The sequence below is a fragment of the Aotus nancymaae genome, unplaced genomic scaffold (assembly GCF_030222135.1).
Source record: "Aotus nancymaae isolate 86718 unplaced genomic scaffold, 86718_ANA_hifiasm-v0.15.2.pri h1tg000036l, whole genome shotgun sequence".
Classification (NCBI taxonomy): domain Eukaryota; kingdom Metazoa; phylum Chordata; class Mammalia; order Primates; family Aotidae; genus Aotus; species Aotus nancymaae.
Window position 1 is genome coordinate 42,177,136 of NW_026988450.1, and position 26,374 is coordinate 42,203,509.

The following is a 26,374-nucleotide window of genomic DNA, read 5'->3' on the forward strand; positions in this document are numbered from 1 at the left end:
CACTTGAGCAGTGTACACTGTAACCAATGTGTAGTCTTTTATTCCTCGCCACCCCCCACTCTTTCCCTCAAGTCCCCAAAGTCCGATGTATCATTCTTATGCCTTTGTGTCCTCGTAGCTTAGCTCCCACTTATGAGTGAGAACACATGATATTTGGTTTTCTATTCCTGAGTTACTTCACTTAGAATAATGATCTCCAATTCCATCCAGGTTGCTGCAAATGCCATTATTTTGTTCCTTTTTATGACTGAGTATAATCCACTTGTATTCCATGATATGTATACGCATTTTCTTTATTTACCCGTTGACTGATGGACATTTGGGCTGGTTCCATATTTTTGCAATTGTGAATTGTACTGCTATAAATATGCATGTGCAAGTGTCTTTTTTGTATAATGACTTCTCTTCCTCTGGGTTGATACCCAGGAGTGAGATTTCTGGATGAAGTGGTAATTCTACTTCTAGTTTTTTAAGGAATCTCCACACTGTTTTCCATAGTGGTTGTACTAGTTTACATTCCTACCAACAGTGTAAAAGTGTTCCCTTTTCATCACATCCATGCCAGCATCTATTATTTTTTAAATTTTTTATTATGGCCATTCTTGCAGGAGTAAGGTGGTATTGCATGGTGGTTTTGGTTTGCCAAAAAAAATCACTTTTAAGAGCAAAAAAAGATCCTGGTACTATGGAAAGAACACTGAAGAGAGAAGACAAAGGATTTAAATCCAGCTCTTCTACTATTTGACCAGCTCCTCTTTGATGAGATAATGTGTCCTTGGAGAGAGTATAACCTGTAAGAAGGAACATGCCTCCAAGTAGTAAAAAGACTTGAGAACGATTGTGTTAATGCATATTTTTTAGATATCTGTTGACAGGAGAATAATATCAAGAGCTCATATCTCAGGAGGAAGTTTCCTTGAGCACTTTTATTTCCATATATTAAGTGGAGATTGAAGAAGGGTAATTCAATATGCATCTGTTCAACAATTATGATACTATATACCAAGCATGTGCTAACAGCTTTAAGAGCTACACAATAAATCACTTGCTTTAATATGTCAATACCTTCATACTGATACAAAGACAATGAATGATGGTTAATTTTATGTGTCAATATGACTGAGCCACGGGTGCCCAGACATTCCTCCAAACACTATTCTGCTGTGTCTTCGAGGGTGTTTATGGATGAGACTAACATTTGCACAAAGGAGAGTTCCCTCTCTAATGTGGGCAGGCCTCATCCAGTCAATCAAAGACCTCAATAGGAAAAAGCCTCAGTAGGAGGAAACCGCTCCCACCAGACCACTTGACTCAGGACACCATATTTTCTAGCCTTCCCACTGGGACTCAGTCATCTGTTTTCCTTGGGTCTCCACCTGCTGGCTTTCAAACAGGAAATAAACCATCAGCTCTTCTGGTTCTCCAGCTTTGGACTTGAACTGAAATGACATATTGGCTCTCCTGGATCTCCAGCTTGTGAACTGCAGATTTTGGGACTTCTCAGCCTCCATAATCACTTGAGCCAATTCCTTATAATAAAATTATACATATTATATATTATATTAATTATAACACAGACTATTGGTTCCGTTTCTCTAAAGAATCTTAGCTAATACAAGAACCAATCTCTAAACTCCTTAGCATGGCCAAAATGCCCTATACAACCCCCGGCCCCCATCTAGCCCTTCAACTAAATCTCAGACCATGGAGTACCACTTCCTCCACTCCATCCCATTGGCTTTCTTCCATGTCCTCACACATACTGTGTCCCTTCTGTCACAAGGTTTTCACTCATTTATTTATTCATTCATTAATAAATTCAACTAATTATTGAGTTTCTACTATGAGTCAAGCATGAGGTGGTACTGGGAATATAAAGTGAACAGGTAGGCCAGGTGTGGTGGCTTATGACTGTAATCCCACCACTTTGGGAGGCCAAGGTGGGCAGATCATCTGAGGTCAGGAGTTCCAGACCAGCCTGACCAAAATGATAAAACCCCATCTCTACCAAAAATACAAAAAAATTAGCTGGGTGTGGTGGCACATGCCTGTAGTCTCAGCTACTTGGGAGGCTGAGGTAGAGAATTGCTTGAACACAGGAGACAGAGGTTGCAGTGAGCTGAGATCATACCACTGCACTCCAGCCTGGGAGACAGAGTGAGACTCCATCTCAAAAAAAAAAAAAAAAATTAAAAAAAAATTTTTAAATTAAATAAATAAAATAAAGTGAACAGGTAACAAAGTGGCTAGTTTCATGGAGAATATATTCTAGTCATAGAAGACAGAAATAGATCTACAGCCATATCTGAACACACTTGATCTTTGAAGCTAAGTGAGGTGCAGCCTGGTTAGTACTTGAATGGGAGAAGACAGAGAAAGCATGTAAATAAACAGGTTAATTTCAGGACGTGACACGTGCTTCAAAGGAAACAAAACATTTGGTGATCAGAGAAAGCCCCACTCATAGGTGTTTTTTAAGCACAATTTTATACGAAGGGGCCATCCATGTGAAGACCTGAAGAAGGAACATTCCAGGCAAAGAGAATTGCAAACACAGAACTAACACTGAGATAAGCTTATCTACAGATAGACACAGAGAGAGAGAAAGAGAGAGAGCGAGAGTGAGAGTGAGAGCAAGAGAGAGAGAGAGAAACTTATCTATCTATCTGTCTGTCTATATAGATACAGATAAATAAAGTGTGGCTATAGCACAATGGGGCAGCAAGAGAAGGTAGCTGGGTAACCAGAAATAAGATAAAGCCTTAACAGACAATGTAGGCTTTAAATTTTTATTTGAAGCACACTGAGAGGCTTTGACATCATCTGATTTGCATGTTTGATTCCACACTGCAATGTGTAACAGTGGACATGGGGAGACTAGTAAGGGAGGTTTGCAGTAAGGATGACTGGTAATAGCAGCTTGTTTTATGGGGATGTAGAAAAAAAATGAAGAAGAAATGATTCAGGGTATGTTTTGAGGTGGAACCAGTAGGAAATGCCCATGTGGCTGGAGAAAAGAAAGGATGACGCCTAGGTTTTTGACTTGAACAATCAGCTGGACAAAAGTACCATTTCTGAGATATGAAATTCTGGGTAGAGACGGGACTGGGACTGGGGGAGGCATGGGGGCAAACTGTCCGTACTGTTTTTCTCTCAGGACTGTTTTTCAGTCCCTCTTCACCTAATTAACTCCTTCCTATTCTTTGGATCTCAGCTCAAATGTCACTTTCTCAATGAAGCCCTTCCCTGATGAGTTCAAACCAAAGCTCTGCATTAAATATAGGCTCAATTGCTGCCATGTAGTTTCCCTTAGTAGTAGATTGGAAAAGTGGTCACCAATTCCTCTACCAACCACACCATCCATAACATTTCCACTGCCCTCCCACTCTCATCCATCTGGTCTAGGCCACATGACTTGCATCCACCAATAGGGCATCAGAAAACGTAACACAGGCAGAGTCTTGAAAGGCACTTGTGCAGTAAGTAGACTTGTCCTGCTACACTGTTTTGGAACTCTGAAACCATGAAAAGCCTGGCTGACATGCTAGACAATCAGAAACATATGGCTCCTGCTGATGACCTGCCACTGCCATGACACAGGAGTGAGCCCCCTAGATCATCCAGTCGCCAGCTGACCAGAAAGGTAAGTAAGAGCCCAACTGAGCAGAAACTAGGTAAAAGAACTATCCAGCCCACTCAGAATCCAAAGCTAGCCAGAGGACTGTAAAAAGCCACTAAGTTTTGCAGTGATTGGTTACACTGTGAAAGTGGATACAGTAGCACGTATCTCGGTTGTCATTTTACATATCTTTGATTAGCTTCCATCCCTCCCACCTGACTGTGAGCTCTCTAAAAGCACAGACTATTCTGGCCAGGTACAGTGGCTCATGCCTGTAATCCCAGCACTTTGGGAGGCTGAGGTGGGCGGAGCACAAGGTGAAGAGTTTGAGACCTGCCTGGCCAACACGATGAAACCCCGTCTCTACTAAACACACACACACACACACACACACACACACACACACACACAAAAAAAAAGTAGGGTGTGGTGGCTTGCGCCTGTAATCCCAGCTACTTAGGAGGCTGATGCAGAAGAATTGCTTGAACCTGGGAGGCAGAGATTGCAGGGAGCCAAGATTGCACCACTGCACTCCAGCCTGGGCAATAGAGCAAGACTCCATCTCAGGAATAAAAGAAAAAAGCATAGACTATTCTGACCTTAGGGTACTGTGCCAACCTCAAAGCCCAGTATGATACCTGGAACACACGAGGCATCCAATCTATAACATGCTGAATGAATGCAAGAAGGAGAGAGAGGTACACATTGTAACATGAGAGAATGGCACAAGAGAATGGAGGGGAGTTCAAAACAAAGGACTGAGGACATCTATTTGTCCAAAATAAAATCTTTTATGGAGCAGGGCAAGGCAGTGAGGAATCCCAGAACAAAATCGCATTTCCTCTGCCTCAAAGGGCTCAAAGTCTAGAGTACAGGAGGCAGTATAAAATCAACAACGTGTACTGTTTGAGCATTTAGACACTTCACTCCTTCAGACAGCATTAGGACCCTGTCCCAAGGCGTTAGGACTAGGCCCTAACGCTGCCTAAAGGAGCAAAGTGCGGGAGGATCCCAGAGAGGTTTCTTAAAGCAGATAAAGTCTGAATTGAGGCCAGGTGCAAGTGGCTCATGCCTGTAATCCCAGCACTTGGGAGGCTGAGGGGGGTGGATCACTTGAGGCCAAGAGTTCAAGATCAGCCTGGCCAACATGGTGAAACCCCGTCTCTACTAAAAATACAAAATATTACCCCAGCATAGTAGTGCATGCCTGTAAACCCAGCTACTCAGGAGTTTGAGGCAGGAGAATTGCTTGAACCAGGAGGCAGAGGTTGCAGTGAGCCGAGATTGCGCCACTGCACTCCAGCCTGGGAAACAGAGCGAGACTCCATCTCAAAATATATATATAAATAAATAAAGTCAGAATGGAGTCCTTGCGGTGTTTACTGAGAAGAGCCACACACACCAAGGCTAGGAGGGTCAAAGGGACTGAGGCGTTCAAAGGAAAAAGGAGAGCCTCCTGTTTGTTTGGGGTTTTATTATTTGTTAATTTTTCTTCCCCCAGGCCAACCCTGAGAGCCAGGACTGTTGGTCGTTGTTTATCTCAGCACAGGTTCCGTGTAAGTGTTGCCTCCTCATCCAACGCTCAGGCCCTTCAGGCCCGGGACCGCTGCTTCTTATGTTTCTATTATTCCCAGTGTCTAACAATCTCTTCCACCAAGTAGGAACTCGATACATATTTGCTGAATAAACGAAAAGTTAAACATGAGGCAGTAGCACCGCTCCTTCCAAGGGCAGCTCCCAAGAGCCCAGGTTTTCAGATTCAACAGCGAAGCGGACGCGTCGGGTACGAGACTACAAGTCGCACAGGCGGATATGAGCCCCCTGGGGCTCTGGTTTCACGTCTCCCTCCTGGATCCCGGCGGACCGGCGTCTTTTCTCCCCTGCTCGGAGTAGTCGAGCAGCCATGGATGCTGGGTGTCTGTTTCGCTCGGCTGTTAGGGAGGATGGAGGCGCCGCAGGGACGCACGGGGTGACTGCACAAACCGCTCTGCAGAGGTGGGCGCGCCTTTGGCACTCTCGGACCCTCGCTGCTTTGCGCTTCTCGAGCCCAGCCGCCCTCTGGCAGCCTCTCGCTTTGACCTCTGGGGCGCTCGCCTCGTTTCCATAGAAACGCCCGGGCTGGCGCGGCGGCGCGAGGGGCGGGCTCTTCGGCTCACGGCAGCTGCTTGCGCCGCAGCGCGCGCCCGGGCGCTTTGGAGCCCCAGTAGCTGAGCCCGACTGGTTGGGCCCCCGCAAGGTCCGCTGCCGTGCGCGAGGCAGCATGATGAGGCGCACCCTGGAAAACCGGTAACAGCCCGGGCCCAGTTTCCCGGGGCCCACACGGGAGGGCCGGGGTAGGGGAAGTGGAGCCTCTGTCCGTGGGGCCTCTGCGCCGAATTCCGACCCGGGGCGGGAGACTGCACGGTCCCCGCTGTGGTCTGGGGCCTAATTCTCTGGCCTGCAGCAAGCGCTGGCGGCCAAGGGGAGCACCGGGCCCGGCAAGCTGCCAGCCACCCACGCCTCTGGGTCTCGGGTCCCCGCACGGCCGCGGGCAGTGCAGAAGCCTGGGAGGCAGTCGGGCGCCCAGGCCGCGCCTCGCGGAGCTGCCATCTGATGCCAGGCCCACCCGGCCTGGGCCTCTTCCTGTGCCTACACTGTCGGGTTAGTGAGGCCAGGCCCCAAATGGGGTCATGGAGGAGAGCAGTCCGCGCCGGGAGACAGTGGATCGTTGGTTGGTTTGCGCCTTCAAAGCTGCAGAATGCCCGGGTGTGTTGGCATGTTAGATTAATGTGAAGCCTTCTCATCGCTAACGAGAATGTTTCACCTTTTGTGTCACCTTTTTCTCTAGGAACGCTCAAACGAAACAACTGCAAACAGCTGTCTCAAACGTGGAGAAGCATTTTGGAGAATTGTGCCAAATCTTCGCTGCCTATGTGCGGAAAACTGCCAGGCTGCGAGACAAAGCAGACCTCCTGGTGAATGAAATCAACACATATGCCGCTACAGAGACTCCACATTTAAAGCTGGGTCTGATGAACTTTGCTGACGAGTTTGCCAGACTTCAGGATTATCGACAAGCAGAGGTATGGAGTGAGGTCACAGTGTCATTGTTATGAATGAGCCATGAAGTAGTGGATGAAGGAACCGTGGAAACTTTTACTTGTAATCTACCTAACTGCAGAGGTGGATACAAACTTGATAAAGTATACATTTTCGTGTCTATAACGTTTTGTGAATCTATTAAAGAGAAGCTTTCTATGTTGTATTTTACCGTTTCCAAGCTAAACTTTAGGGCGTCTTGAAGTCTTGAATTTCCCCACTTTATTTGCTAACTTTTGGCCAAGGGGTGGCTGTTTACTGGGGGTAGTACGAATATACCCAGGGGGAAGAAAAGAAGCATAACTCGTGTCTTGTGTGGCACATAAGTACATTTTAAAGAATGACTGGAGATGGAATGTTGGGAATGATAATGTGGATGGATAAATTATTAATAAATGGGCAAGAGATCATTGTTGCATCCATGCTCTGGAAAATTTACCAGTGGTTTATTAACAACCGCAAAAAATGCTGTGAATTATATCATGGAAGCAAACCAATACTGAGACACCAAGGGGGCTTTTTGCTCTGGGTAGCAGGAGAGGTGCCCTTGCGATTGTTTTCTTTCTAAAAGCCCATTTTTTTTCCTTTAATACTTAATAAGCACTTTTACTTATATTTATTTTCAGTTTCAAGGCATAGGTTAACTTGTCAGAAGTTGCCCGGTTAGAACATTATTGCTTTTTTTGTACTTTTCTCATCAGAACCTAAAACAGAAATTTCAATTTTCAAAAAATAAAATGAGCATAATCTTTGAACTCATAATATCCATACAAATGTGAAGAGTAATCACATTTAGAGGTACTTTTGGAAAAATGTTGAATTATTGTCATGAAATTTCTGTAATAAGTAACTCTCAATTGTATATGATAACTGGGGACTTAATGTTTCAAAGATAATTTATGTTCACAGGTAATCCTAAAATCCTATTTTAGCCAGTAATTTCAATGCCCCTTTGTAGAAAACCTTTATGCTATTTATCAAATAGCAAAGTGAATTGATTTGCATTTGTTTGCCTTTTATTTCCCTTGCTTACCAAATGGTGGAAGTGCTAATGAACAATGACAAAAAGGTAGGCAACAAAAGGAGAACAGAAAAAAGAAAAAAAGACTTAAATAATCCTTAAACTGAATAATCAGTATGGATTATAAGAAATGGTATAAACCAGGCCAGGCCCGGTGGCTCACGCCTGTAATCCCAGCACTTTAGGAGGCTGAGGCAGGTGGATCACCTGAGGTCGCGAGTTCAAGACCAGCCTGACGAACATGGAGAAACCCCAAAAATTAGCAGGGCTTGGTGGCTCATGCCTGTAATCTCAGCTATTCAGAAGGCTGAGGCAGGAGAATCGCTTGAACCTGGGAGGCGAAGCTTGCAGTGAGCTGAGATCGCACCATTGCACTCCAGCCTGGGCAACAAGAGCGAAACTCTGTCTCAAGAAAAAAAAAAGAAAAGAAATGGTGTATTCCAAACTGCCGTGAATATCTATGATTTTAGGATTCCTAATATTTGAACACTTGATGGGAACTTGATTTGTATTTTCCTAATATATTTTAAAATGAGGCATCTATAATACATTTTGTTTATGAAACTAAAGAAAAATCAATATCAAATAGTGTATTTGTCAATTATATAAATATGTATCATTAAAAATCCCTTTTTCTGCTATTAAAATAATACATGTTCATTTTAAGCAATTGAATACATGTCACCTATCTTGAGAGAAAAAGTTTTAATGTCCAAGAGAGTTATTTTTCTTATGCTATATTTAAATACTTGCCTTAAAAAAAAAATCTGTCTCTTCAGTGCTTTCCACTAGTGCTGTTTGTAAAAGAATTGCTCAAAATGTGATTTAGAAACCTGTAACGTTTAAGAAAAAGTAATTCTAAATGAAACAGAGATGAGACATGCAATTTGACAGCTTAGCACTCAGACCATTTATCTTGTTCTGTAGGCTTTGATAATTCACAAATGGCTTCTAGGAAAAAAAGTGCAGCAAATACAGTGATCCCTAAGCTTTTTTGCTTTTGACAGCTATGTTGCTTTAAATGTTTACAGGATGCTCTATCTTTCAGCTTTGATTTTTCTGAAAAGTTGAGCCATTACAGTTCAGAGATAATATATGTAAAGTATCCAATACTGTGCTGAACACACTGAAAATGTTAGCTGTATTAAAATTAGAGCTGTCTTAGCACTTAAACTACCACTTGAAGGTGAATAAGTAATCCTAGGGTGTTGTGGTGAGGATGAGCTCCTGGGAAACCTGAGACATTTTCTTGTCATTTTGCTCACCAGGTGCTTTTCTACTTTCACTGTTACTGTGCACCTTAACAGTTTTTAATGTGTTTGAGTTTAGATTCTGAGTCTTACCAATTTCTAGTGATTATCCTTTTATTTATAGGTTAAAAGGTTAAACATTCTAATTTAAAATTTTAATAATTTTCAATAGGTTGAAAGACTTGAAGCCAAAGTAGTTGAACCCTTGAAAGCTTATGGGACCATTGTGAAAATGAAACGGGTAAGTAAATCCATTTTCTCACTTATGAGTTACTCTGGCAAAGAGTATGAGGATTCCAATTGTTCTTTTAATAAGAAATACAAAGTAGTATATAATCATTCTTTTTACATACTCTGAAAGATCGCTTAGATCTTTAAGAACAATGAAATATTTTTAGTGAGCTTATTAAGTATACTGTAGCAACATAAGACTTTATTATGGGAACTTTAAAATATTTAATATTTATAATGAAAACTATGTGGACAGAAATTAGGTTACTATATGAATATAAGTTTTTGTTTAAAGCAGATTATAGCATTTAGACTTTTAAAATGTGCGACAGAGTTCTATAAAACTAACTTTATTGAAGTATAATTTACATCAGCAGTCGCCAACCTTTTTGGTGCCAGGGACCGGTTTTATATAAGACAATTTTTCTTTAATTCACAATAGGGTTTGCATTCCTATAAGAATCACATGCTGCCTCTGATCTAACAAGGCAGAGCTCAGGCCTTAATGCTAGCTCGCCCACCACTCCCCTGCTGTGCTAGTCCAGTTCCTAATAGGCCGGGGGGTTAAGTGCCTCTGATTTACATGCAATAAAATTTTTCCATTTTCAGTGATCATTGAGTTTTGACAACTTTTTATATACATGTGACCACTACCACAATCAAAATTACACACTTACATACATATATGTATTATGGTTATAGTTTTGCACTGAAATTGTGTCATTATTTTGAGAGAATGTTAAACACATTCTCACATACATAGACACACACTAATTATGTAATACTGGTAATTCCTGTAGTAATGGTACCAGGATCACACAAGAAATATTCTTCCGTTCTTAAAACAGAGTGTGAATTTCCTTAAGTCAGACATTTTTACTAACTAAAAAAAAAATGCCAATTTGCAGGATGACCTCAAAGCAACATTCACAGCGAGGAATCGAGAAGCTAAGCAATTAACTCAGTTAGAAAGAACACGTCAGCGAAACCCATCTGATCGACATATTATTGTATCCTTTGAATTTAGGTCTTTAAAAAAAAAATTTAAGGTATGGAGTACAAAAGCAAATGTATATAGAAATTATGCATTTTTACTTTTAAATGAGTGGAGAATTTGAATATAAAGTTTGAAAAGAAACGCATTTAGGAATTCTCACTATAGAAATAGGCTAATTTTAAAGAAGTTATACCACCTAATTCAAATACCCTTATATTGTTTTCCACTATAGGCTTTGCAAACAAACAAACAAAAAACCTACTCAAAAATGCAGATGTTTTTATAAAAAGTAAATTCAAATTTCTTAATTTTATTTTCACATGGTGATGACTAAATATTAATTCTACAACTAACTTAAAGATCTATCATTAATCCTAATATGTTAGTGCCCTCTATGCCCTGCTTTGAAAAAAGGAAAGAAAAATTTCCCATTTAATTTCCTTCACCTTTTGAAAATGAAACAACTATGTGAAATCATGACTTCCAGCCAGTTAATCTCAGGAGACTTAGGAGTATAATTAAGATCCAAGTTGGACACAAAGGAACCTAGATAGGACTGTCTACTGTAACAAGCTTCTTCTGTTAAACATGATTATTTATTTATTTTTATCTAGTCAATCTTTACTTTTTTTTTAATTATACTTTAAGTTCTGGGGTACATGTGCAGAATGTGCAGGTTTTAGGTACACACGTGCCGTGGTGGTTTGCTGCATCCATCACCCTGTCATCTACCTTAGGTATTTCTCCTAATGCTATCCCTCCCTCCTCTATCCCCTCACCCCCTGCTATCCTTCCCCTAGCCCCCACCCTCTGACAGGCCCTGGTGTGTGATGTTCCCCTCCCTGTGTCCATATGTTCTCATTGTTCAACACCCACTTATGAGTGAGAACATGCAGAAACATGACTATTTCTTAAACTACAATGTGCCTTTTTGGTGACTAAACAAAAGCATACAAAATAGTGCCTAATTGCCAGCAACTGAGATAGGTAGGACTGTGTAGAAAGCACTAACATCCCTACTGCCTCTTTTTCCATTCCTTCTGTGTGTTTCCTTCCTACTTCCTTAAGATTGTTACTGCCCAGCTCAGCCAGAAACCACATGAGGAGTGGCTGTTTTGAGAGCATTTGAGATTCCGGAACACCTCCATTCCTGAGGGGAGTCCCTTGAGCATTGATTTGAGGCTACACTAATTGTTTGGTCCTTCTTCCTGTGGTCCAGAGGTACAGAAGCCCAACTTTGTGCTAAACAAAAATGGGCAGCCATAGGGCTGGGAGTGCCCACTGGAGACTGGGACAGAAACATCTAGATAGTCATAGTGTCATAAGATCTGCAAATGGAGATGATAGAGTCTGTGTTTTAAGCAAGTCAGACAAACCAGAGAATGCTGGAAAATTTATGACTGATAACTAGAGATCAAGGCAGAGGCTGTGGCCGGGGAGAGGGTGGGTTCACCAGTGTTAAAGAATTAAGCTAGGGATCCAAATTTTTTGTTTTGTTTTGTTCTTCGTGGCCTGGAGTTGGGGAGGTGGTAATATATGAAGACATCTGGAATCCTGAGCAGTTGGCAAGATTGAGTCAGGAGTACTGGTGTCTACACTCAACACAGAATCTATTCCTAAGACAAACATTTTTCTGACTTGGATGCTGTGCTGTAAACACTGCTGTGGAAGGGAGACAATCTTAGAGCACAGATGAAGCAGGTCTGTGGGGTCACATCGTGGGGAAATAAATACAACCTAAGAGATTATTGGTGAACCAATGTGCTTCTTCGGTAAGATCTGCAACTTGTGTATTTTGACAACCTGAGACCAAAACATGAAGGACAACTTGCATACAAATGTAGTCAGTATAAACATACAAATATTCAATCATAGTATCATAGAATTTTTACCAGGATAGACTCTTAAAATTCATCTATGCTGAAGTATGTTGAAGTTCAATATGTAAAATAAAATAGAGTCCCTCTGAGAGAAGAGAATAGGGAAAAGAAGAATCCCAGGGCTCTGCCTGCTCACCCCCCAAGTTAGGCCCTAGGTAGCTTCTGAACAAGCCTCCTGTAATGCAGTGTGAGCTCAATCTGGCTTATCCTTTTAAAAATCATTTCAAACTCTTAACTAATTCCATTTTATATACCAATATCTTTATTCATGGAGTTGTATCTTAGTGTTTTATTTTATTTTGTTTTTGTCTTTGTTTTTTTTTTTTATGAGATGGAATCTTGCTCTGTCGTTCAGGCTGGCATGCAGTGGTGCTTTCTCGGCTTACTGCAACCTCCACCTCCTGGGTTCAAACGTTTCTCCTATCTCCCCAGCTCTCCCAAGTAACTGGGATTATAGGCACATGCCACCATGCCCAGCTAATTTTTTATATTTTTAGCAAAGATGGGGTTTCACCATGTTCCCCAGACTGGTCTCGAACTCCTGAGCTCAGGCAATTTACTCACCTTGGCCTCCCAAAGTGCTAGGTTTACTGGTGTGAGCCACCGCGCCTGCCCTGTATCTTAGTATTTTAATCCAAAGCATTTCCTACTCAAGTTGATACATCATAGAATTTTGAAGAATTTTCAGTAAAAGAAATACTAGAAATCTATATTCTCTTTGCTTTAAAAATGGATGTGTTACTTTGGGTGAGTTGCTATACTCAAGTAAAAGGATTTGAGACTTTCTGTAATAAATAGAGTTGCTGGAGACTATAGAAGGTGAAATTACACATATCCTAGCTATGGCTTCTGTTTCCCCATGCTTTCCTAATTTAGCCAACTCTACCTAACCTTCTAAACTGTCAAATGAAAATATCAATAAGTGAGGAGGGGAAAGATTTGAGTCAAAAGGAAGTAGTCACAAGTAAAGAGCTGCATCAGTCATGTCATGTGTATTAGTGTTAGGAATTAGTCTGGTTGAATATTCTCATTAGCAAAAGGTTAATATGTATCACATAACTGTAGAGATTTTTTCATAGTAGTAAGTCTTCAAAGGAGCTCTATTTTACCTTTGAATTTCCTGTAATGAAGTTGTAGTTTAAAGAATCCTCAAACACAGCAATATAGAGAATCGTATGAGTATATAAATTTAACTTATTGAAAAAATTGTTATACTCTCTTTGAAATGTATTTTTTCCTTTATGAAAAATTTCAGTCACAGGTGGGTAATAAAGTGGCGTGTCAAAAAATGGATCCTTAAAGTAAACCCTTTTACTTGTTTCAATTTATACATTTTCTTGGAAAAGAAAGTAAAAGCTAAGTTTCACGCTATTACATATCATAGAACTTTGACAACAAATGCAAACTTTTCCTATGATTAATTGTTAAATGATGATATATGTGACTTTTGAGTAAATATAATATTAGCACAGGAAACAAAACATTAGAAAGAATTTAATCAGAAAATTGGGCTGTGTCTTTTCAAATTTCTGTGTTGCCATTTAAGAAAAAGTCTTAAATTTTGGGGGGTAACTTTCGTTAGCAGATGAGATGCTTAAAGAGAGATACACAATTAGATTAGAAATATTCTGCACTTAATGGTACTATAGCCGCTAGCTATATATGGCTATTAAGCTCTTGAACTAAAACTAGAGTAACTTTGGGGATCGTTTTAAATTTTTTATTTAGTTTTAATTAGTTTTAATGAAAATGGCCACATATGGGCTAGTGGTCACCATATTGATTGGACAGTACAGATCCAGATAATATGAGTACATGTCCAAGTGTATTAGACTTGCCATCTAATTCATTAGTTACTAGTGTATTCATTTTTTGTAATAAGCATAGAATAGAAGCAGTGTAACATGGTTGTCTTGTAAGGAAGAATCCTCAAGTACAACTCCCATGCTGAAATATTTGTAGTATATATTGTATTCCACCTGATCAGGATATTATAGAATTAAGAATATTTAATGCATTTGGAGAATGAGTAGAAGTAAGCAAGGTAGAAAGGGTCTTTGGTTATATACCTGCTATCCCAAAATACCTCAATGTTGTAATGATTTTAAAAATCAGACTCTCAATGGTGGTAATTGTCATAGCTGTAGGTCTTTCTACTGTGTGCCACTCTCCTTAGTCCTTTCCAAAGATGATTTCATTTAATCCATGCAGTAGTCCTATCAGATAAGCATAGAGAGTAAGAGATAATCAGCTGGGTGCAGCGGCTAACGCCTGTAATCCCTGCACTTTGATTGTAAAGTCAAATGGGTGGATCACCTGAGATCAGGAGTTCAAGACTAGCCTGGCCAACATGATGAAACCCCATCTCTACTAAAAATACAAAAAATTAGCTGGGCATGGTGGCACATGCCTGTAATCCCAGCTACTCAGGAAGCTGAGGCAGGAGAATCACTTGAACCCAGGAGACGGAAGTTGCAGTGAGCTGAGATAGCGCAGTGAACACTAGCCTGACCAACAAGAGCAAAACTCCATCTCAAAAAAAAAAAAAGAATAAGAGATAATCTCTAATTGAGAAAAAAAAATAATGTTTACTAAGTTGGGGAGAGAGACAAAAGAAAACGCATTTTTGATAAATGGCACAGGTAGTGAAGTAGACGGAAGCAGTAGAAAATATGGGAAATGGTTTTACAGTAAGTTATCCAGTGGTGTCTGGAAAAAAAATTGATTTTGCAGACAGAAAGGGAAGGATTTGGGGGTAGTTTTTGTTCTTGGGATTTTTTCCCTAGATCATGAATCATGTCACTAAATAGACATAAATTTCTTTATTCTGCATATGCTTACATAGATCATTTTATTTATATATGGTAAAATATGATATTAACAATTTACACTATTATGCCAAAAAGCCAGTACTGCAGTGGTAGAATTTACCAGTGGATTCAACTGAATGAATTCTCATTTGATTTTGTTTATATCTTTGGTTGGGGAATACTTTTGTAGGCAGAAACAGAATTACAGAGAGCTGCAATGGATGCTTCCCGAACAAGTCGTCATCTGGAGGAAACTATTGACAACTTTGAAAGGCAGAAAATGAAGGATATAAAGGTAATAAAGTAACCGTTAGGGTTCAAAACATGTTTCTAACCTTATTTTTTACTTTAAACTTATGAAAAATTTAAATTACTCTAAATTTTTTAGCCCATAAATAGCTCTTATAAAGAAAGTATGATAAATAAAGGGCTGGGCACAGTGGCTCATGCCTGTAATCCTAGCACTTTGGGAGGCCCAAGGCTGGTGGATCACTTGAGGCCAAGAGTTTAGGACCATCCTGGGCAACATGGCAAAATCCCATCTCTACAAAAAATACAAAAAATTTAGCCAGGTGTGGTGGCACATACTTGTAGACCCAGCTTCCTGAGGCAGGAGGATCACCTGAGCCTGGGGAGGTCGAGGCAGCAGTAAGCCATGATTCTACCACTGCACTCCATGTGCTCCAGCCTGGGCAACAGAACCAGACCCTGACCACCCAACTCCCCTAAAAAAAAACACAGAAAAAGCAAAAAAAAAATTATAAATAAAATATATCAGGGTTTTTTAATGGAAACAGTGATATATAAAAAGACCAACATCCACAACCAGAAGTCAGATATTCAGCTTTTTATCACAAATACTATTTAATTAAGGGGAACTAACATTTATTATGTTTTTATGTACCAGGCACTACTCCAGGCACACAGCAACTCCATGAGGAAGAGGTGGTATTAATTAAGAAATTAAGCAGCCAGGTGCAATGGCTCACACCTGTAATCCCAGCACTTTGGGAGGATGAGGCAGGCAGATCACGTGAGGTCAGAAGTTTGAGACCAGCCTCGCCAACATGGCGAAACCCCATCTGGCTAAATATAAAAATTAACCAGGCGTGATGGTGCACTCATGTAATCCCAGCTACCCAGGAGGCTGAGGCAGGAGAATAGCTTAAACCTAGGAGGTGGAGGTTGCAGTAAGCCAAATCATGCTACTGCCCTCCAGCCTGGGCAACAGAGCAAGACTGACTCAAAAAAAAAAAAACAGCAGAGACATAAAGTATTTTACCCAAAGTACAATAGCCAGAAATACGGGCTATAAAACAATATTTTAATCTGATTTCTGTTACAATACAGTCATTAATTTTTATAGCTTAATACTTTATAATAAGTACATATTATCAAATAAGTAAACAGGGTAATAGTAGCCAACCACATAAATTTGCATCTATTATAATATGGTATCTTATTCAACAAAATCACAAGACTTGCCAATTCTAACACATAATGTGGATTTGAAACTTTCTTAGGGATCATGAAATTCAGCAGGTCTTTTTGATAGCCATTTTGAAAAGACTTGAAGGACCGCTTATGACCATCTTACAGACTTTAAAACTCATCTAAGGCTCTTTTTGGCCCACTGAAGATTTTCCTGTAATGAGCATTAAATATGTTTGCTTTTATTTTACTACTATTGACAAATAAATCTTCCTTCATAAGCTATATTCTTTCAATAAAATAAGCATTATCTGCCATTTAATTATATCATTTCTCTCTGAAATCCATGAAACAGTATGCATTTACATCTTTTATTTTAATTTCCTGTTGTAGTTTGAAAGATTTCTGAGCTTCTCAGTTCAGTCACAGGCTCTGTACTCTTCTGTGTAATAGATTACTACTCACAGAAGAGCATCTCGGGGGTCCCAAGACAAATTCCTTTACTGAGCTAGGAGAGTATGGTTAGGGTATAAAGATTTACAATTGCTGACATCCACTCTTAAACTCAGGGAGGAAGGCGAATTATTAAGATAATGAATTAGCTTTAACCTGAAAAATGGATGCCTGATTCCACTGTTGGATAAGGGCTTTTCTTTCGTGATGGGAAACTAATTCCTTACTCCATCACTGTTCCTCAGACCTGCATATTTTTCATTTACACAAAAATTTGTCTCTACTCTGATCTTTGGGCTCACTTCTGTGTTCTGCCTGCATGCTGGTTTTAATTCCCTGAGCATTACAAAGTACCAAACCCGGGCAGAGAAAGTGACTGCAGCATTCCCAGCTACAATTCCTGCTGCCTGGGATTTCCTGAAGCAACAGGAGATGGAGCGAGGTGCTGTACAGTGGAGGGTACACAGAGAAGAAAAGAACTTCTAAGCTTTTCTCTATCATGCCCGCAAAAGAGGGAAGTCTCTTGATTTCAGGAAGTCTCTTGGTCACAGAAGAAAATTTTTTTTTAAAGACAGGAAGAAACCTACACTTTTAAAACACTGGAATATAATTCATTGTGCAACTCTGGTTTTCACATATATATAACCATCACCACTCAATGTTAGCACATTGTCATCCCCTCAACCTTGTACAGTTTAGCTTTACCCCCCTGCCTGCCTCCCAACCCTAAGCAACCACCACTAATCTTTGTCTCTATGGATTGAGCTATTCTGCACATTTCATAGAATGGAATCATCAAATATCTTGCCTTCTGTGACTGGCTTCTATCACCTTGCCTGCTTTCAAGGCTTATCCTTGTAGGATGTATCAGTACTTCATTCCATTTTTTGACCAAATAATATTCCATTGTATGGATATACAACATTTTGTTTACTCATTTCATGGACATTTTGGTGGTTTTCACCTTTTGGCTATTGTGAATACTAATATAAACGTTTATTTACAAGTTTTTATGTAGACATATATTTTTATTTCTTTTGAATATATACCCAGGAGTGGAATTGCTGGATCATTGGTAACTTCATGCTTAAGCATTTGAAGAAGTGCCAGACTGTTTTCTAAAGTGAATGCACCATTGTGTTTGCCCACCAGCAGTATATGAGGGTTACAACTGCTCTGCATTTTCAGTACTTGCTATTCATCAGACTTCTTGATTATAGCCATCCTCATGGGTTTGAAGTAGTAGTTTCATTGTAGTAGTAGTCTCATTGTAGTTTTTACTTGCATTCCCTGATGATGCTTTTTGCTTTTGTTTTTTTGTTTGTTTGTTTGAGATGGAATTTTGCTCGTTACCCAGGCTGGAGTGCAATGGCACGATCTCAGCTCACGGCAACCTCCGCCTCCTGGGTTCAAGCGATTCTCCTGTCTCAGCCTCCCAAGTAGCTGGGATTACAGGCATGCACCACCACGCCTAGCTAATTTTGTATTTTTAGTAGAGATGAGGTTTCTCCATGTTGGTCAGGCTGGTCTCAAAGTGCTGACCTCAGGTAATTCCCAACCTTGGCCTCCCAAAGTGCTGGGATTATAGCCATGAACCGCCGCGCCCAGCCAGCTTTTTTTCTTTTTTCAAAATAGAGATGAGGGCTCATTATGTTGCCCAGGCTGGTTTTGAATTCCTGGTCCTCAAGTAATCTTCCCGTGTCAGCCTCCCAAAGTGCTGGGATTACAGTCATGAGTCACTATTCCTGGCCTCATGGTGCTTTTTGGCCCTTTGTGCATATCTGCCTTGAACAAATGGCTATTCAGATCCTTTACCCTTTTTTTAATTGACTGTTCTTATTTCTGAGTTGTGAGAGATTTTTATATATTCTAGATATAAGTCCCGTATCAGATAATCTGCAATTTTTCTCATTCTGTAGGTTGCCTTGCCACTTTCTTGATAGTGTCTTTGAAGCACAAGTTTTTAATTTTGATGAAATTCAATTTATCCGTCTTTTATTACTTGTGTTTTGATGTTATAGCTAAGAATCCATTGCCAAATCCAAGGTCATGAAGATTTATTCCTAGATTCTCTAACAGTTTTATAATTTCAGCTCTTATATATCTTTGATCCATTTGAATTAATTTTTATGTATGGTTAAATTTTGTAAAGGTTAAATTTCAGCACCTTTTGTTGAAGAGACTGTTCTTTCCTCAATTGAATGGTCTTGGCATCTTTATTGAAAATCAGTTGACATGGTTTTATTTCTGAGCTCTTATTTCTTTTCATTGATCTATGTGTGTCTATTCTTATGGTAATACCACACTGTCTTAACATTGCTTTATGGTAAGTTTTAAAATCAAGTAATGTGAGTCTTCCTACTTTCTTCTTTTTTAAGATTGATATGGCTATTCTGGATCTATTGCAATCCTATATGAATCTTAGAATCAGTTTGTCAGTTTCTATAAAGAAATCAGCTCGAGTTCTGGTAAGGATTGTATCAAATATGTAGATCAATTTGGGGAGTATTGATATCTTAAGACTAATTCTTCCAATCCATGAACATGGGATGTTTGTCCATTTATTTTAATATTTTTTAATTTCTTTAAACACTATTTGTAGTTTACAGAATATAAATTGTACATATCTTTTGTTAAACTTTTTTCTAAGTATTGTATACTTCCTGTTGCTGTCATAAATGGATTTGTTTTCCTTATTTCTTTTCAGATTGCTTGTCACAAATATATAGAAATACAATTGATTTTTGTATACTGCCTATGTCTTACAACCTTGCCAAACTTTCTTATTAGTTCTAATAGTTTTTTTAGTGGATTCCTTAGAATTTTTCACATATAAATTATGTCATCTGCACAACCTACAATTTAAATGCAAACTCTCATAACCCTAGCAAACTCCCAGAAATATGAGCACCAGATATTAATACCAGAGTCTGTTAGGGTTCTGAATCTCCATTCTGTACATCATTCCTCATCACTGTCAAATTGCCTCCTTTCTAAGTAAGGCCACATTTGGGATCTTTTATAATAAAGAGGGATGTAGAAATCTCCTAACAGTGGCCTCAAAGATCAGTCAAAAGGGTTATATTACAGCCCATTTACTTTTTTTCTTTTATAGAGATTGTGTCTCCCTATGTTGCCCGGGCTGGTCTCAAACTCCTGGGCTCATGCAGTCCTCCTACCTCAACCTCCCCAAATGCTGGGATTACAAGTGTGACCTACTATGCTTGGCTGGCCCCCTTATTTCTAATATAAACAGTATTTAGATATTGCCATGTTGATCTTAGAATGTCTCATAAACATTTCTGTAAGATAAATACTTGGAAAAGACAAATTATTGATACCACTTTTTTTTTAGTCTCTCTCTGTTACCCAGGCTGGAGTGCAATGGCGCAGTCTTGGCTCACTGCCACCTCTGCCTCTGGGGCTCAAGCAGTTCTCCTGCCTCAGTCTCCTGAGTACCTGGGATTACAGGCACCTGCCACCATGCCTGGCCAGTTTTTGTATTTTTAGTAGAGATGGGGTTTCACCATCTTGGCCAGGCTGGTCTCAAACTCCTGACCTCATGATCTGCCTGCCTCAGCCTCCCAAGGTGCTAAGATTACAGGCATGAGCCACCTCACCCGGCTGATACCACTCTTATTTTGGGGAGAAACAGACAGAACATTCCTGTTCTTACCTGTTATCAGCTACTGCTTCTGGTAGGGCAGTTTGTGGCTTTCTTTGACCACTCTGGAAGCAGAAATGATTAGCAGTAGTGAGCACTGCTCATAACTGCATTGTGTGTTTGAGGTGAGTTTAATTGATAAGTCCATTTGAATTTTGGTATTGGCATTAATCAGCAAGGTAATACATTTTTGACAGACTTTTCATAGGAACTTTGAAGAGTGTCTCTCTGAAATAGGTTGGTATAGAACTTAGTGTGCAAAATGAAAGAAGAATCACAATCCCATTTGTTTTCCATGTATTAGGAAAAGTCATCAGTATATGATGAATGTCAAGGGAATTTCACAATTACAAAAAAGGTACTTAACCAGGAGTTACTCCTGTAATGAAGTAGCTGACATGAGCAAGAAACATCATAATTAAATATTTATACCTTTATTTTTATTATAAATATAAATCATAAAACATATCCATAAAACAAGAGACAACTTTAATCTCAACACCCAAAAATATTAACCATTTTTTATTTTATCCTTCCAAACTTTTCTTTTGCATATATACAGAGATATGGTAATAACAATAACAAACATTTCTTAAACATTGACTGTGTGCCAGGTACCAGTCTAAGTATTTTACATGAATAAACTCATTAATTCCTCAAAACATGAGGAAGGTACTATTTTTAGCCTTAACAGTTATATATAAATGGGACCACCATACATACAGCATTTCTTCTTAAAACTTTCTATATCATGGATATATTTATGCTAAGAAACACATCCATATCATTTTTTTTGTATTCTTACGATATTTTGCAGTATGGATATATGAATTCATTTAATCAGTTCTCATTGGTGAATGTCTAGGTTATTTTTGCATTGTAGCTGTCACTACATCATTACACATCCTTAAACAGCAGCCTTTGTGCTGGCCCAGTTATTCTCTCTAGATAAGTGGAGCTCCTCCTTCAGAGCATACACTTTTAATTTTAATAAATATTTTTAAAACTTCTCTTCACAAAAGTTAAACCAGTTTACATTCCTACTAAACCTTGCATAAGCACAGGTAAAATGAGTTTGTTTGTTTTTTGGGTTTTTTTTTTTTTTTTTTTTTGAGAGTCTCCCTATCACACAGGCTGTAGTGCAGGCGCGATCTCAGCTCACTGTAACCTCCACTTCCCGGGTTCAAATGATTCTCTTGTCTCAGCCTACCAAGTAGGTGGGATTATAGGCATGCACCACCACACCCAGCTAATTTTTGTATTCTTAGTAGAAACAGGATTTCACTATGTTGGCCAGGGTAGTCTAGAACTCCTGACCTTAGGTGATCCACCTGCCTAGGCTTCCCAAAGTGCTGAGATTACCAGCATGAGCCACTGCACCCGGCCTGTTTGTTTTTTTTTTTTGTCTTTTTTTTAATATGACAATGTTGACACCATATGTTGCAGTATTTTTAATAACAGACAATAGGTAAACATCAGTATCTCATTTGCATTATTACTGCTGAGCTTTTTTTAGTGTATTTAGCAATACATTTCTTTAGTAAATTACATTTTTTCCTTAAGCTATATTTCTGTTAGATGTTGGCATTTCTTACTTATTTCTAAAAATTCTTTATATTGAGAAAATTAGCCCTTCAAATTAAATTGAAAGTATGTTGCAAATGTATTTTCTCATTTTATTGCTTACAGTGTTTTTGCCACCTCTGAGTTTTCTTTTTATTGCCCTATCTATCCATCTTCTTTTTGGTTTCTTAAAGATTTTCATCCCCTAGGTTATATAAATACTTGCTTATATTTTCTAGTTATTTTTATGATTTTTTAAGTATTTTAAACATTAAATATTTAGCTGGCAGCTGTGTTTTGCATGTGGTATGACACAGATACATAACTTTACAGTTTTCAAATGGATAGACAGTTATCCTGACATCCTTTATTGAATATTCTATATTCTGGAGAGCTGCCATTTCCTCTTTGCCAAAGTGTTCTTAAAACCCTTTTGTTAAAGATCTCTTTATTAATCAAACAAAATGGAGGCTTTACTGTTAGTCACTACGTCAATTTAGCTAGTTGGCTTTGTTGCTGTTGAGATAGAGGTCTCCAAATGTTGCCCAAGCTGGTCTGGGACACCTGGACACAAGGGAACCTCCTGACTCAGCCTGCCAAATAGCTTAGATTATAGGCACATGCTGTCTATCGTGCCTGGCTAGTTTACTTCTTCAGCATTAAAAATGAGTGTTTTGGCTTGTCATCGACTCTTAGTTCAGTTTTCCCTCTAGGAGTTTCCACACTCAAGAAAACCTGACTCCTTTCTGGTTTGCAACTATCATAGGGACACTAACAACTAAGAGAGGTCCCAGCCCTGCTCAGAAGCCATTCCTCCTCTAAGGTATTCCTAGGTATCCAGAGATACTTTAATATGAAATCCAAAATTGTATTTTAGCATAATGCTATTTATCAGTCAGTTGCCACTCCAGTATACCTGAGCCCTCTATAACTTACATTAAGTGACAATAAAGGTCATCGTGAATCATAGTTACAAGTCCCTTATATCTGGACCCCATCTTCTCAGACTGACACATATCACTGAGTAGCAATCAAAAGGCTCTTAATGCTCCCTTAAGTGTTTTTCTAATCATCTAGGAAAGAATGGAGCTGGAGGAAAGAATCACAGGCCACTGATAATTATTTATATGGCTATCTTCCAAAGTATATGACCACTCCTTTCTGGGTTATCTTAGGAGAGCAAGGATGAAGGGAAATGTGTATCTGACTACTGCCTTCTAAAATAATCCATGCTTCAGTATTTTCTACCTTGTTTTTATTCAGCCCAGTTCTTTTTTTTTTAAAGATGGGGTTTAACCATGTTGGCCAGGCTGGTCTCAAACTCCTGACCTCAGGTGATCCCCCCACCTCAGCCTCCCAAAGTGCTGGGATTACAGGTGTGAGCCACCGCGCCCAGCCCAGCCCAGTTCTCTCTACATTAATGATTATTTTGTTATCAGATAATTAACAAAATGATAAGATCATATTTGTTGAAAACTTGCCTGGTTTCCATTTTTTCCCCACCTACTGATTACCTCACCCCCTGCTTAGATCAACATGCACATCTTCATACTCTTTGTTAATGATCTTCCTTGTCGTAAGTTTCCATCATGCTTATAGAGGTTACCTGCACAGTCTATCTGTGAAGGAAATGATTGATTCAGCAAGAACAGCACAGTTCAGTAGGCAACAGCAAAAAAAACCTTAAATAAGCTATAACCTTATAACCTTAGAATCAGATCTGTGTCTAGAGTCTTATCTGTGAGCAACCCTGGGCAAGTCAGTATTTGTAAACTAGAACACTCCATGCAAATATATGGTATTATCATCAGTGGCAGGAATGTCATTACTACCAATTCCTTGTGTTCTCCAAACATAATTCCTTTATGTTTAGAGAATACAAGTAGCATATAGTGTGGACTGTAATTCCTGTTTAAAAAATGTTCTACTGTTTGGCCTGCAGAAATTAAAAAAAAAAAAGTTCCACTGTTTAAACATCATTTAGAGTTGCTAAAGCACCAGCTTCATAACTGAACTGCTCTAATACTTAATATGCATATGGTATTAAAAGTATATAGTAGGCCAGGCAAGGTGGCTCACACCTGTAATCCCAGCACTTTGGGAGGTGGAGGCAGGAGAATTATGAAGTCAGGAGATTGAGACCATCTGGCTAACACGGTAAAAACCTGTCTCTACTAAAGAGACAAAAAATTAGCCAGGCATGGTGGCACACTCCTGTAGTCCCAGCTACTTGGGAAGCTGAGGCAGGAGAATCACTTGAACCTGGGAGGCAGTGGCTACAGTAAGCCAAGATCATGCCACTGCATCCAGCCTGGGTGACAGAGCGAGACTCCATCTCAAAAAAAAAAAAAAAAAAAAAAAATTACATTTTAGTCAGATCTTTTATTATAAATGTCAATTACTAGGTATAAAGAGAACTAACTAAAAAAACAAGAGGGAAGTAAATGGTGATAAAGGAAGTACTTTGTATAATTTGAAGGTTTGGCAGCAAAAGGTCTTCACAACTATTTTTATTTCAGTTACTTTTTGTACTTTATTTGCCCTATAGAAAAACAGATACTTCTGTATTTCATAAAATGCCAACATTATAGTGAGAAATGAAGTTTCTGTATTCAGAAAGAAATTTAAATGATTGTTTAAATTCAATTCTTTGGTTTTTTTTAGACTATATTTTCTGAATTTATCACAATCGAAATGTTATTTCATGGCAAAGCTTTAGAGGTCTACACTGCTGCCTACCAGAATATACAAAACATTGATGAGGATGAAGATTTAGAGGTAGGACTATGTCTATCTAAGCTCAGTTCTTCTTTAATATGGAAATATTTTAAAAAGAACATTAGTTTGTATGTGATTAATATCTTAAATTTGAACACTACAGTGGTTATTATGTGTAATCCAAAGCAGATGAACTTTTATGATTTTTCATTTATTTTCAACTTTTGAAAATAACCAGGGCAAAAGTTCCAGAGTTAATTTATTAATAGCTAGCAAAACATAATTTGCATAAAGCCATTTAATAAAATACTGTGTATCATTTTGACTGGTGATATAAGCCCACTTAAGTATGCTAAAAAATAGTTAACATTTATGGACTTCAGTAACATTTGAGTGTTTACATCACACACAATGCCCAAAGCTTTAGATGCATTTTCAGATTCAAACCTCAAAATCCTAGGTGGTAGCTGCTGCTCTAACTCTCATTTTACAACTACAGCAACAGGCTTAGAGGATTGAAATAACCTATTTGTGGCCACTTAGCTAGTAAATGGAATCAGGATTCTGACTGTGTAACTTAATCACTAAGCTATGAAATAAATGTAGGTTATGTAGACTTGCTTTATGCTGATGGTTTTAGTTAAATGCAAATAATTCTGATTGGCCAACTAACATTAGAGCAAGTAAGTATCAAAGCCTGGTCCTCAATGAGCAATTCTGTAAATATCCAACCCTCTTACCTTCCAAAAGGGAAAAAAAAAGGTACAAAAGTATTTATGCTGAAGTAAACTATTCAAGACGTAATTTCCCTATTTCATCTCTAAGGTAGAAGTGAAAAAAGCCATGTAATCTCAACATATAACAATAATTCTGTATTAATAAAATATGGGAGTGTCTACCATTTGACAAATTTGAAGATTCCCAGAATTTTTTTTTTCTATCTTTTCTTACCCCCTTGAGACGGAGTCTCGCTCTGTCACCCAGCTGAGTGCAATCTTGGCTCACTGCAACCTCCACTTCCCCAGTTCAAGTGATTCTCCTGCCTCAGCCTCCCAAGTACCTAGGATTATAGGAGCCCACCACCACACCCAACTAATTTTTGTATTTTTAGTAGAAATGGGGTTTCACCATGTTGGCCAGGCTGGTCTCAATTCTCATGATCTGCCCACCTCAGCCTTCCAAAGTGCTGGGATCACAGGCATGAGCCACCACGCCCAGCCTAATTTTTTTGGTATCTTAACTGTCAGTAAAGAGATCCGCTGAGACTTCTCGTCCCATTACTCCACGGGCTCCAGGAAACTTAAGTAAAACCAGAATATAGGTTAAAGAAAATGAAGAAAAGTACATGTTACAGTATGTGTATATATGTTTCCAAACAAATCTGTTTTTATATTAGTTATATATACATATTTATATTTCTCTATTTGTCAATAATGACTCTCCAAGCGTTATTTCAAAATACTACAGCTAAGGTTTCTTAACTTTGACTCCTTTTCATGTCCTGCTTTTAAAAATTGATTATCAAGGCCAGGCGCAGTGGCTCATACCTGTAATCCCAGAACTTTGGGAGGCCAAGGCAGGTGGATGACCTGAGGTTGAGAGTTCAGACCAGCCTGGCCAACATAGTGAAACCCTGTCTCTACTAAAAGTACAAAAATT

At 39.1% G+C, this 26,374-nt stretch overlaps 1 protein-coding gene across 6 annotated transcripts in view; it reads left to right on the forward strand.

Moving 5' to 3' along the window:
- Positions 1-5,825: 5,825 nt before the first annotated feature.
- Positions 5,826-26,374, forward strand: part of CIBAR1 (CBY1 interacting BAR domain containing 1) — a 28,396-nt gene continuing 7,847 nt past the window's right edge. For 2 of the 6 annotated variants that reach the window (XM_064384364.1, XM_064384366.1), the window contains exons 1-7: positions 5,826-5,905; positions 6,447-6,681; positions 9,141-9,209; positions 10,108-10,248; positions 15,077-15,181; positions 19,149-19,238; positions 24,662-24,775. In XM_064384364.1, the coding sequence (XP_064240434.1) occupies positions 5,880-5,905; positions 6,447-6,681; positions 9,141-9,209; positions 10,108-10,248; positions 15,077-15,181; positions 19,149-19,238; positions 24,662-24,775 (780 nt within the window). In that variant the 5' untranslated portion in view covers positions 5,826-5,879. Of the gene's footprint in view, positions 5,906-6,446; positions 6,682-7,743; positions 7,767-9,140; positions 9,210-10,107; positions 10,249-15,076; positions 15,182-19,148; positions 19,239-24,661; positions 24,776-26,374 lie in introns of those variants that run through there. The other 4 variants (XM_064384368.1, XM_064384365.1, XM_012438590.2 and 1 more) reach the window with 4 other exon arrangements.